This window comes from Echiichthys vipera (genome assembly GCF_963691815.1).
Source record: "Echiichthys vipera genome assembly, chromosome: 9".
Classification (NCBI taxonomy): Eukaryota; Metazoa; Chordata; class Actinopteri; order Perciformes; family Trachinidae; genus Echiichthys; species Echiichthys vipera.
In genome coordinates this window covers 5,341,890-5,354,734 of record NC_139834.1, presented here as the reverse complement: position 1 = coordinate 5,354,734, position 12,845 = coordinate 5,341,890, and the positions used below count along the sequence as shown (strand labels likewise).

The 12,845-nt window shown below is 40.1% G+C and overlaps 1 protein-coding gene across 1 annotated transcript in view; it reads left to right on the top strand.

The window, feature by feature from the left end:
* Window positions 1–487: 487 nt before the first annotated feature.
* Window positions 488–12,845, top strand: part of LOC310951712 (monocarboxylate transporter 1-like) — a 32,605-nt gene continuing 20,247 nt past the window's right edge. The window contains exons 1-2 of the mRNA XM_083920085.1: window positions 488–616; window positions 12,543–12,837. Coding sequence (XP_083776211.1) covers window positions 12,621–12,837 — 217 coding nt within the window. The 5' untranslated portion in view covers window positions 488–616; window positions 12,543–12,620. The remainder of the gene's footprint in view (window positions 617–12,542; window positions 12,838–12,845) is intronic.

Sequence of the window (12,845 nt, the reverse complement as noted above, 5' to 3'; positions counted from 1 at the left end):
TTGTCAATTTCGACGATGTAATTGTGTATCACAATATCAGGATATATGATTAATGAATTATCGAGTTATCACCCAGCCCTAATATATACTATATACATATATGTCCTTGTTTGTAAACCTCTGGAAATATATATATTTAAAAAATATGACTTTTATACTATTACTATTATTACTTTACATAATTACTACTATTACTACCGCTGCTAATAATAATAATAATAATAATAATAAAAATAATGATGATGATGATGATAAGAATAAGTAAATACTAATTTTATGATTTGAGTTATTTATTTAATTTTACCTTTGTACTTTTACTTTGAAGCTCTAAATACTTCCTGACTTACTGTATTGCTAAACCGCTCGTGCCCATGCTCGTGCCTCCCCTCATATCCACGCACGTGCGTTCAGATTCCTCAACTGCCGCTCACGCCTCTCGTACGCATGCGCGCTGCTGTCGTAGTGTCATCATCACCATCCCAGAAGTTGTCCAGTCCGTGTGGCACTGGTACCCGAGCCACTGCTCTTGGATCAACGTGTAGTCTTTGTGCGGACACCCCGGGAGAACCGAGCCTCCACCGGACACAGCCGAACCGAACCGCCGAACACAACCCCGGTGAGTGAACATGTGTGAGTGAGTGTGTGAGAGTGTGTGTGTGGACTAACCGTCGAGACAAAGAGTGAGCTGAATAAAACGGCTCATTTTTTGTCAGTTAACATCGCAACTGGTGCTGAATGACTAGCTTAAGTTGTAAATTAGCCCCGTTCCTCCATTAGCTTCACCACTTACTCCTACCTCTCCTTCCTCTGGCGTTTAAAAAAAATCTATTTACTCTCATTACGACACTGATATAGAGCAGTTTTCAATCGACGCGGGTTCACTCAGCCACCGTGGCGTGATGCTGGCGCTATTTTTACACCCACGAGTGACGGCAGGCAGTGAGGCTGAACTGTCCGCATCTGCCCGGTGCTGCGGTGCTGACTGACAGCCGCCTTCGCTCCGGGTCACTCTGGCCTCGGCACGGAGCCAGAACCGACACACACACACACACACACACACACACACACACACACACACACACACACACACACACACACACACACACACACACACACACACAGAGGAGGGGTGATCTTGGAGCTTTGATTTTCACTTAAAGTGCATTTGACCGTGGCCCTAATGTTTTACCTATTGAGTATGGAGCTGAATGAATTTTACTTGCTCTCTCTCTCTCTCTCTCTCTATCTCTCTCTCTGTCTGTCTCTCTCTCTCTCTCTCTCTTTTTTTTTTGAGGGTCAGAACTCAATGGAAGGATCACACCGCTGCCACTCGCGCTGCTTCCCGTGCAGTCCTCATTGTAGGGGCCGGGCATCATATGAACTAACATTGTGAGGGTTTTGTGAAGGCGAGCTTCGTAGTTCAAATGACACAATGGCGGATGGATATGGAGGTTTCAAATGCAGTTTGAATGGTAAAAATCCGTCTAACCACTGTGGAGATATAAATGTGTAAAGTCAAGAAAACCCTTAAATTTGAGGGCGTAAGTTTCAAGGAGTAAGCAGCTTATAGGCTATCAGGGCTGCAACTCACATAGTTGATTAGTCCTCGCTTAGTTGTTTGGACCAAAATATGGTAAAACATGTCGATCAGTGTTTCATAAAGTCGTACATGACGTCCTCAAATGTCTTGTTTTGCCCACAACTCAATGCTATTCAGTTTACTCATCATAGAGGAGGAAATAAACCAGAAAATATTCACTTTGAAGAAGCTGAAATAAGAAAACCTGGACTTTTTTCCCCCAACATATTTAGCAGGGGAAACAAAAGCCCCTTTCACACATGCACTGCAAACCAAAAATGATCTAGACATTAACCGGCGGGGCTTAAAGTCACTGAGAACGCATCAGAGAATCTCTGGTTGTGTGAAAGACAAACTCTGGACTATCTCTGGACCTGAAAAACGGCATTACATTAAATATTTGGGGCCAGGGATTATAGGACCCTATATTATAGGCACATTCATGCGCTCCCAACATTGTGTCCTGCTTGTAAAAGTGTGTGCTGCAAAGATTAGTCCACTAATCACCAATTATGTTGATAATCGATTGATAGGTTTGAGTGATTTTATTAAAGGCAAAAAAAGGTAAAAATTATCTTATTCCAGCTTCTTAAAGGTGAATATTTTCTGGGATTTTCCACCATCTTCTGACATTTTAGGGACCAAACAATTAGCAGATTAATCGTCAGTGAAAATAATCATTAGTCGTGTAACCAAGTGCAGTGATCTAAGAGTGAGTAACTGCTTTGTCATTTCACCTGTAAGTACACGCACAGGAGGTGGATTCATGCAAGCATTCACTCTGCTTTACTAAAGTTTTCTTTGGTGAGTGCACGATGAATGTATCCAGGCACGTCGTCCTCTGAGCTCTAGCCTCTGTGGAGGACTTGCAGTCGAGTATTTCACTCTGGCGCTTCCTAAAACATCACTTGTCGATGGCAGTTTTGAGACCTTTATGTTTTGCCAGATCTAGAGCAGGCGTTTCTCTTCTCAGGAATCGGCTCCTCTAAAACTAAACTATCCAGTTGTGGTTTTCCTACTCGGGACAGGTTCTGGCATTCAACTTTAATTATAGGCAGAACATGTTCTTCCACTGTGTAATCTTGATTGCTTTGCATAATATTTATTGTTATCACTTCCAAGGGAGAGATCAAAAGCTTTATGACAACGCTCATAACCTTCACTAATGCTGACTTGGTGCTTTCCTTGCTTGAAGGATTGTTGGCAACTGTCCTTAATGTCAGTTAATAGAGTAGAGAGGTGGTTTGCAGACTTGTGACCAAATGTTAAAGATTCTGCAGAAAATCAAGCTAATGAGTGAGGGATGTTAGTTGAGCCTGAGGCTGAGAGAACGGGACAGCAGATGAGTGGAGGCATGTCAGTGGTGTGTGTTGTTGGTCTTTCTAACTTTATGTGTCTGTGAGAAAGGAACGATTAAGAGGGAAAGTCATGATTAGAGCCAGATGTGGGACGAGCTTACGGTTAAAGTCTGCTGCACCAGGCCTCATTCATTCATTTATTCATTTGTAGGGTTTTAAATCCTAATGTTAACCAGCCACATTTAAATTATTTTACACCATTTTTATTTTGGGGTTGAGGAAAAGGGAAGAGTCCTCAAACCATAGCTTTTATTTGACAGAGCGGTTGCATAATAGACTTAAAACATCTGTTGTGGGGCGGGGCAGATTCACATGCTTGTCAAAATTTGGAAAAGAAGGTGCTGGACGGACCTGAATGCAAGGAACCTTTCTGTTCAGACACATTTCCGTGGTAGAAGTTTGCCCTGACAACGTCAATCTTTGGGGTCACAAGTTCTTCTCATGGCCACAAGGCAACGCTAACATTTACTGGAGATCAAAATTAGAGAACAAAGTATTAATACTTGATTTATTCAGAAATATCGTTATTTTTTTTTCGTTCAGAAATTGATAGAAGCTGTGTCTATACCACTGCATGTTTGTGGAAAAAACAGTGATCAGAATTAGAGAACAGTAAACAGTAACCATTGTGAGATTTAACTTCATTATTAAATATTTCAATTTCAGTATTCTTAGCTTCAAGGAACTGCTTCACCTGTTTTGCAGTGGGACAGGAATCATTGTCCTGTATGAAAATTGCAGCTGATGGGAGACAATAACAGTGAAGGTGTTGCATGTTGCTGAAGGAGGTTCACGTAAACATTTAATTCACCTGCCATGTAGCTGAACAAGAGGCCCAACTCCTGCTGCAGAAAACATCCCCCAAACCATGACGTGACATTAAAGTTCACTTTATTTGGGTCTGATGGGAACATCATGTTCTGAGTCGGACTGGGAACGACTGAATCCAAAGAGTCTGAAGAAGTCAGTTACATTTGGAGTCCAGATCTAGCAAGTAAGTTATGTCTAAGAAACCCACTACAGTTTCTGGCAGTGTGAAAAATATAATGTGTTTTTTAAAGATCAAAGCATGTAAACCTATTGTGGTTAACCAGAAAAATACAAACATGACCCTGAAAACTAGCATAATAGGGCATCTATATAGCTTCTCTTCTGACACAACGGTTACTGTTTTTTTTTTCCACAAAATAAAGGTTTTTTTAAAGTGCCTTGGTATATATAGCCACAGCTGATATTCTATCAAATTATGAACAATAAAAAACAACAATATTACAGAATAAATCAAGAATTAATACTTTGTTCTCTAACTTTGATCTCCAGTGTATATGTATATGTTTATCTGTGCAGTACAGTGGCCTAGAGCGGTTTTATTCATGTGTGTCTGCATGTATGTGCAGGCCAGGCACGTGGATGTATGCGCATGAGTTTGGAGTGTGCACTCAGGATTGCAGAAGTGTTTGAAAGAAGGATATATATGTGGCGACACTGACATTCGTTCACACCCGGGAGGTTCAAGTGGTCATTACCTCACACTCATTTAGCTGTAGACGTCAAAGTTATAATGCTTTGTAACAGGAGTAAAACAGACTTTGTTTTATTCTACAATCACCCCTCGTCTTTTTTTTTACATCATGTTTAGTTAAATGAATAAAGTGCTGCACAGAGTCATGATGACGCTGTCAAATTTCACTTACTCATTCAGGAAGAGAATGAAAAGGATCCTTAATAACCCCCTTTCTTCCTTCCTTCCTTCCTTCCCTTCCCACTCATCGTATCCTGTCTTTTGTGCACTGTGTAGAGGAATACAGCAGTCCAGACGGTATGATTTTAATCATTGTTGTGACAGCATTTTTCCTGGACAAACTAACAGGAACAGAAAAAAAACGACTGATTTTGGCACATTTTTCATCTGCTGAAACTTTTATTTGTTGGTCAAAAGTTGTCTCGGGTAACTCCAGTCCTTCAACATGCTTCAGTAAAGGGAGTGTTTGTTACTGAAGAATGAATGGCCTCATTGAGAAGTCCTTCAGGACACACACACACACACACACACACACACACACACACACACACACACACACACACCCCTACCTAACTAACTGAGCTCCAGCACAGAGCAGTGGGACATTTTGGGGGAGATCGTAACATAAATCTTAACCCACTAGCGAAGCCTGTTTTCCATTAAGTTCAGGCTGAAAAAAACGGAATATCGCATTCCTCCTCCGTCTTTTTTTCCATTTTAACAACTGGTGCAACTGATGTGGGTCCTGTCTGTGTCTGACATACAAAACTCCAAAGTTGCTCTGCCTGTCGAGCTTTCCCATGTCACACTGCATTTATACAGTTTATTGTGACAGTGGCAGTAAATGAGACAGCGGCTGTTTAGATTTTTTTTTTATTTTATCTTTATTGAGGCCACAAGGTTTCATACAGTGTAGGATATATATATATATATATATATTTTAAATCACAAATTCCTTTAGATTTAGAGGTTCCTGGTGTATAGGAAAAACGAGGAAAAGGAGACGAAAACTAAATCATAGAAAAGAAAACCGCCAGGATATTCCATCTGTGTCCATAGTCACCGGTATTTACAAGCATCAGTTTTCTTCCATTTTTTTAACATTTTTTTGTATTAACAGTCTGAACATTAAGAAAGAAAATAAATAAATAAATACTAAAGGACATGCATATGTATAGACAATTACAACAACCATACCAGAAAGAAAAGATTCAGACAAAATCTGATTTCAGGCCTATATGATCAACATACCTAGTCCATTTGGACCCTATCCTAGAAAATGTGCCAGTCTGGGTTTTGAGGGAGTAGAATAACTTTTATATTGTGTATATATACGGTATATATCATGCACCACATCCAACCATGCTCCTATTGTAGGAAGGTCTTGTTTTAACCACCTTCTTGAGATTGCTTTTTCGCTTGCCACCAGAGGTAAAAGTGCCAACTTTTTATCCGTATAATCCCTGAAATCAAATGGGATGTTTCCTAGGTATAAGGTGTCAAACCTTCATGGGATGTTTACTTAGAAAGTGGCTTCCAGGTGGAAGTGTATTTCTTGCGAGTTTGGAGTAGTGTCTGACCTGTAGATACCTATAGAAATCCAGGGTTTTTTCTGGCCCAAATTTGGGCTGAGCCGGGCAGAGGAGTTAAAAACTTTGTGTTTTTATGCAAAATAAATGTGATCTGTTTCCATGTGCATCGCTAGCTAATTAAATAATTCGTGTCTGCAGCCCAGAAGTCAGAGTCCTCTTGAGATGGGGGTTCAGGAATTTTTTGAAATTGGGCAGATGAACATGCCGCGGTTAACATAGGGACAGCAGATGTGTCAGTGGCGTTTTGTACGTTGCTTGTTGTTGCGGTAAATGGGATGAGAGTGAGTTCTTCCTGATAATACGTTTACAGTGTTTTTACTTTTCAGTTTCAAGCACAACCAAATAAAGAATTTCAGTTTTAGCAGTGCGCCCCCCTAATATAATGGTAGGGGAAACACTGTCTATCGCTAAATAACTTTCTAAATGAACACGTGTGTGTGTGTGTGTGTGTGTGTGTGTGTGTGTGTGTGTGTGTGTGTGTGTGTGTGTGTGTGTGTGTGTGTGTGTGTGTGTGTGTGTGTGTGTGTGTGTGTGTGTGTGTGTGTGTGTGTGTGTGTGTGTGTGTGTGTGTGTGTGTGTGTGTGTGTGTGTGTGTGTGTGTGTGTGTGTGTGTGTGTGTGTGTGTGTGTGTGTGTGTGTGTGTGTGTGTGTGTGTGTGTGTGTGTGTGTAGAACAAACAAAACCCTTTTTACTTCTTCGTAGTCATGCCGTTGGGGGAAAATAAATGAAAGTCAAGAGATTAACTTGATTCTGAAGTTATCAGGTCAGTCTGCTTTAAGTTTGATTCTGAAGTTATCAGGTCAGTCTGCTTTAAGTGTGATTCTGAAGTTATCAGGTCAGTCTGCTTTAAGTTTGATTCTGAAGTTATCAAGCCAGTCTGCTTTAAGTGTGATTCTGAAGTTATCAAGTCAGTCTGCTTTAAGTTTGATTCTGAAGTTATCAAGTCAGTCTGCTTTAAGTTTGATTCTGAAGTTATCAAGCCAGTCTGCTTTAAGTTTGATTCTGAAGTTATCAAGTCAGTCTGCTTTAAGTTTGATTCTGAAGTTATCAAGTCAGTCTGCTTTAAGTTTGATTCTGAAGTTATCAAGTCAGTCTGCTTTAAGTTTGATTCTGAAGTTATCAAGTCAGTCTGCTTTAAGTTTGATTCTGAAGTTATCAAGTCAGTCTGCTATAAGTGTGATTCTGAAGTTATCAAGTCAGTCTGCTTTAAGTTTGATTCTGAAGTTATCAAGTCAGTCTGCTTTAAGTTTGATTCTGAGGTTATCAAGTCAGTCTGCTTTAAGTGTGATTCTGAAGTTATCAAGTCAGTCTGGTTTAAGTGTGATTCTGAAGTTATCAGGTCAGTCTGCTTTAAGTTTGATTCTGACGTTATCAAGTCAGTCTGCTTTAAGTTTGATTCTGAAGTTATCAAGTCAGTCTGCTTTAAGTTTGATTCTGAAGTTATCAAGTCAGTCTGCTTTAAGTGTGATTCTGAAGTTATCAAGTCAGTCTGCTTTAAGTTTGATTCTGAAGTTATCAAGTCAGTCTGCTTTAAGTTTGATTCTGAAGTTATCAAGTCAGTCTGCTTTAAGTTTGATTCTGAAGTTATCAAGTCAGTCTGCTTTAAGTTTGATTCTGAAGTTATCAAGTCAGTCTGCTTTAAGTTTGATTCTGAAGTTATCAAGTCAGTCTGCTTTAAGTGTGATTCTGAAGTTATCAAGTCAGTCTGCTTTAAGTTTGATTCTGAAGTTATCAAGTCAGTCTGCTTTAAGTTTGATTCTGAAGTTATCAAGTCAGACTGCTTTAAGTTTGATTCTGAAGTTATCAAGTCAGACTGCTTTAAGTTTGATTCTGAAGTTATCAAGTCAGTCTGCTTTAAGTTTGATTCTGAAGTTATCAAGTCAGTCTGCTTTAAGTTTGACACAGAGGTCCGGGCTATTCAAGAGATCTGGGGCTATAGCCCCGAATGACCAGGCCAACGACGCGCCTGTACCGGAGTCCTCCTGTCGCTAAGCAGCAAATTAAATCACCACGCGCACCCCACATATCATTTTGATATGTATTCATCGCTTTGAGACAATTCTACCTCCATAAAATATACAGTACTGTGCTAAAAGACTAAGGAAACGCTGCTGAGCCTGTATAGGTTGAAAACTCCAGGTTTGGGTTGAAGTGTGGACGGATGAAAGTGGAGGTTTTTGGAAACCATAATGTCAGTCAGTCTTATTAGTAAGGTAGCCTAACATACCTTAATTATTTCATCCTTCCTGTGTGAGTGCTTCTTTCCTATTGCCATGGCCTGTATATTGCTCAAGGTTGCTCAAGGTGCCGCTCTAATATGTTGCCGTATTTGCTTAATCTATCTATCTATTTCCTAATCTGTTTTCCACAGCCATTTCCACCTTTATACTCATGACTGTAGGCTTGGGCCAGTGTAAAAATGTTTAAACCGATTTCATATGAACTTTTTAACTGAAGTGTTTACACTTTGCCTATATATTTTTCAGCTCACCACTTTGATTGGCTTGAGAACAGTTTTAGAACTTTTCTTAGAGACTACAATAACTCAGCCTAAAATCGTATCATCACCCCAAAAACACACAAACACCTCTCTTTCTCCCACCGCTTCTTAAATGTGTCTCCTTCTCTTGGCTCCATGGTTAATGTGCACTGCCTGTCCGACACAGTCTATGGTCAGACATTAGTGTCTTCGTTAGTCCGATCAGAAACAAACCAAATGTTAATCATGTTGTCATTTTGCTTATTACCAGTGTTGGGCAGATACTTGGAAAGTTAGAGCTGAACTAGGATTAAATGATCAGTTTAATGATCTTTGTTAGACTTTCCACTGTTCCAACAATCACCAATTCTGGTTTTGCCAAAAAAAACAACTTAATTCACAGAGAAGGATTTGAAAACATGCTGGCACTAAACGCAGTTTTTCTGCCCCACATGTCAGCCAATTTAAAAAAATACACTGTGGTTGGCGTTAACAGCCGGAATAGACTTTAATTATATATATATATATATATATATATATATATATATATATATATATACGGTGTTATGAGTTTTGGATGACTGCCCGTCACACAAGTGAAGACAGTGAAAGTGGTTAAATGACACATTTCAACAGCTTTGTTTCAGCATGATAACGGGAGTAATGGCATGATAACGGGAGTAATGACAGATAACGGTTGTTGACGCCCTGATCTGTCCTGGCACACGTTCTGGCACATACAAATGCAAAAATGTTTAGATGCCAAATGAATTAAACGCCTGCGTGGGGGTTTGTTTGTGTGTGCGCCCTATTTCCTTGGGTGACCTAAAAAGAGGTCACATGAATGTGCGTGATCAGACCACTTAGTGCAGCAGTGACGTTTCTTCTTCAGGCACAGTGAGCACATTGCCTGTGAGCCAAAAAGAGGAACTTGAATTTTGTAGTGTCATCCAACATCCTGTGTTTGTGATTGTGTTTCTGTATTTATCAAACTTGTTTCCACCACATAACAACAGATGATTTGTTCTGAATGCTGTTTTCAGCTCACTAAGAAAGAAAATAATTGTATTTTATGTCCATCCAGAGCCACCTGTCCTGTTATTTTGTGGCTCACTTGCATGTTGTGTTGAGAAAGATTATTTAAATTTTGTATTTATCTGCAGATTATTTTCTTGATTCATCTAAGGGATCTAAAAAAAAATTAGAACTGTAAGAATTGTTCATCATCATTGTTTTTTTCCCTCCTTAAATTGTTGCACCAGTGGAAAAAAAATAATCTAAAGTTTAGTCAAACTGAGCTCCAGAGAAGACTGGAGAGATGAATTATGAAATGAGTGTTTGCACAAGCATATGAGAGTATGCATAACTGAGGTTATTGGAGGAAGGGCAATTTGGCAGCTAACTCTGTGAGCAACATGAGTGCCGGCAAGTCTTTGCCAGTCATACGCTGGCCCTTGGATGACTTGTCATTACATGTGATTAACTCTGCTAAGTTTGTAATAAATTGGCCATAATGTGGAGTATGAGTTACTAAACATTACCAGTAACATTTTCTGCTGGATATTTAAACAAAACCATGCACACTCCTCACACAGATTTGTTGATTTCTGTGACGATGCTGTGGTTTGAGGAGTCTGAGCTCATGTTTACTGCAGAGGAGCCGACCAGACATACAATAAAAGTAAAAGTATGTCTGTGCTGTGTGTTAATCAGCTGTTTGGTTGCTAATGGAAATGCGTGTTAACCTCCACCAACAGAAGAGATAACTATAGAGGAAGTGGAAACGCCTTAATGCTTGTACACATTATCTGTTGATGCTGACTCTTTGGTTGGTGCGCCATTTGCTCATTTATTTGCTATGGCTAATGTGTTAGAATAGGACAGTACCAGTACCTTCAAATCCTTTTATGTACAGCTGAAAAATGTGCAGAAAGTCAATTATGCTCACTAATGTAAGGAAAAAAGTGACACAATGTAACCTGAATGAATCTTAAGAGAACAAGAACATCACACGATAAATACCCCATATTTCATCATATATGATGACTGCTGCTGAGACTTCTATTGTTATCTAATATTATTATCTAGTAACAAAATTGAGATGAGACACATAAATCCTCCAATCATCCTGAGGCTGAAGGTATCACAAAGCTTGGCTGACCAGATTTCCTGGGGAAACCCTGACACATGATTTACCCTGGCTATGGCAAAGACACCACTTAGTGTAACAGTAAAATAGTTTACTGGCACAAAGTGAAACTGCCTGGAAGGAAGGGAGGAAGTCAATAACAGAAACGTCAGCATTCACACACTATGCAAATAGACGTGTGGCCTTTTTTTAACACGTCTGTTTCACTGGTTTTAGACTGGGTTTCTGTAACTAAAGAGACAGTTATACTAAACTAGATAAAAGAAGACAAGTTTAAATTGTTATATGTTTATTTATGTATACTTTTATATATGTGGCATTTGTGTCAGACAGTTACTAGTCACTGGTTGCACACTCTGTTCTTTGTGACACAAAATAGGAAGCAGAAACCGTAGCTTATAAGTTCATGTGATGAGCTATCATGCATGCACTGTGAAGCACAGAGTTAACCAGTTACTGTACTGTAATGGGCTCACAGTGTAATAATCGGTGGAGCATGGTTGTTTACAGCATGATCCAGGTTAAATGCCATGTAGCACAACAGGACGCCTGGCTCTTCATTAGTTATTACAAGGTTAGCGAATTCTCTCTCAATATTTGAGTTCATACGATTATGTTGTGGATGACGGTCCCTTTTATTCTTCTCTCTGTGGCTTCACATATAATACCAGCAGAATTAGATACGGTATCACTATAATACACATTTAGTCCCTGTGCGGTTCATAGATTTGTATCCCAGAGTAAGGATGCACAGATTTATCTGTCTGTCGCCAAATAAAATGGTTATCACTGATGGCGGTGGCAGATGTTTGTGTTGTTTTGTGTTTTTGCAGTCAGACTCAGACAACAGCTCGCAAGCATATACTATTTACGTATTATATTTTGTATATTGGCCTCTGGCCGGACACCGCGCTAGCAGTGGTTAGAGGTTTTAAATAAAGATTTCTTCTTTTTCCTGTCATAACAACAAGGACAATCTGAATCGGCTGTCGGCCAAATTGTTATTTTAGATATAGGTATTAGCCCCCAAATTTCCCAATCGTTGCATCTCTATCCCAGAGTCCATTTAAGGTAAACGGCCCAAACAGAAGCAGAGTTGACGTGAGAGCCGACCATAAATAGCTTGCTGATGTGCTGCCTAAATGGGAGAAGAGGGCTTTTAAATAGATGCATTCACTGAATAGGTCCAGGGATTTCTACCTGTTTTGACGTGAAGGGATGCATGTCACTAAAGCATTTAATTCAAAATCTGCTCGTTAGCATTAGACTTAAAACAGGTCAGGAAGAGAAGGCTGTTAGATGAGGTTGAGCTCTGTCTTCAGGCTCACTCACTGATAAGTCGGTATTCTTCAGGGGCTGTTTGTTATTTTTACACGCAGTTTGCTCCCTGACTTTTATTTTTAGTGCCTTCTGCAACAGAGCGCTCCAATTCAATCAAACTTGTGCCAAATGTCTAATCGGAGCGATCATGAATTTGATCTTTAAGGTGTGGGAACCCTGAATCTTTTAAATACGCCTACACTTTGTCTACTGCTGGTATGCTGGTATGTTGGCTTGCGGCCCAGCACAGATGCTCTTTCTCACCATGACAGCTCTTGGCGTTGCAATATAAGAAATGATCACAAATATAAATATTTTGTTTCCCTCTGCCTCATTTTTCTGTGTGCAATCTCCCTTCCACTGAACTGCTGTCCTCCCTCTCTCCTTCATCAATACTCTTTTCCAGTTCCTACATATTTCACCTTTCAGCAAATAAGATTGAAATGCTAAGAAGCAGGAGAGGATCTAGTATGTGTTTTTATCTCTAACACTTTCTGACACCATCTATATTGATTTTTACTCTCTGCTCCGTTTCTCCGACAGGTTTGAGTCCTGATCTCCAGTGCACCTGGTACGTCCTGTTTCTTTTCCTCCAGCTGTTTGCCTTCCTTGTGAGCGGACATGCCTCCAGCGCCGGGTGGGCCTGTGGGGTACACACCCCCTGAAGGAGGCTGGGGCTGGGCAGTGGTGGTGGGAGCCTTCATTTCCATCGGCTTCTCCTACGCCTTCCCCAAATCAATCACCGTGTTCTTCAAAGAGATAGAGGTCATCTTCAATGCCACACCCAGTCAGGTGTCCTGGATCTCCTCCATCATGCTGGCTGTCATGTATGCTGGAGGTGAGTGA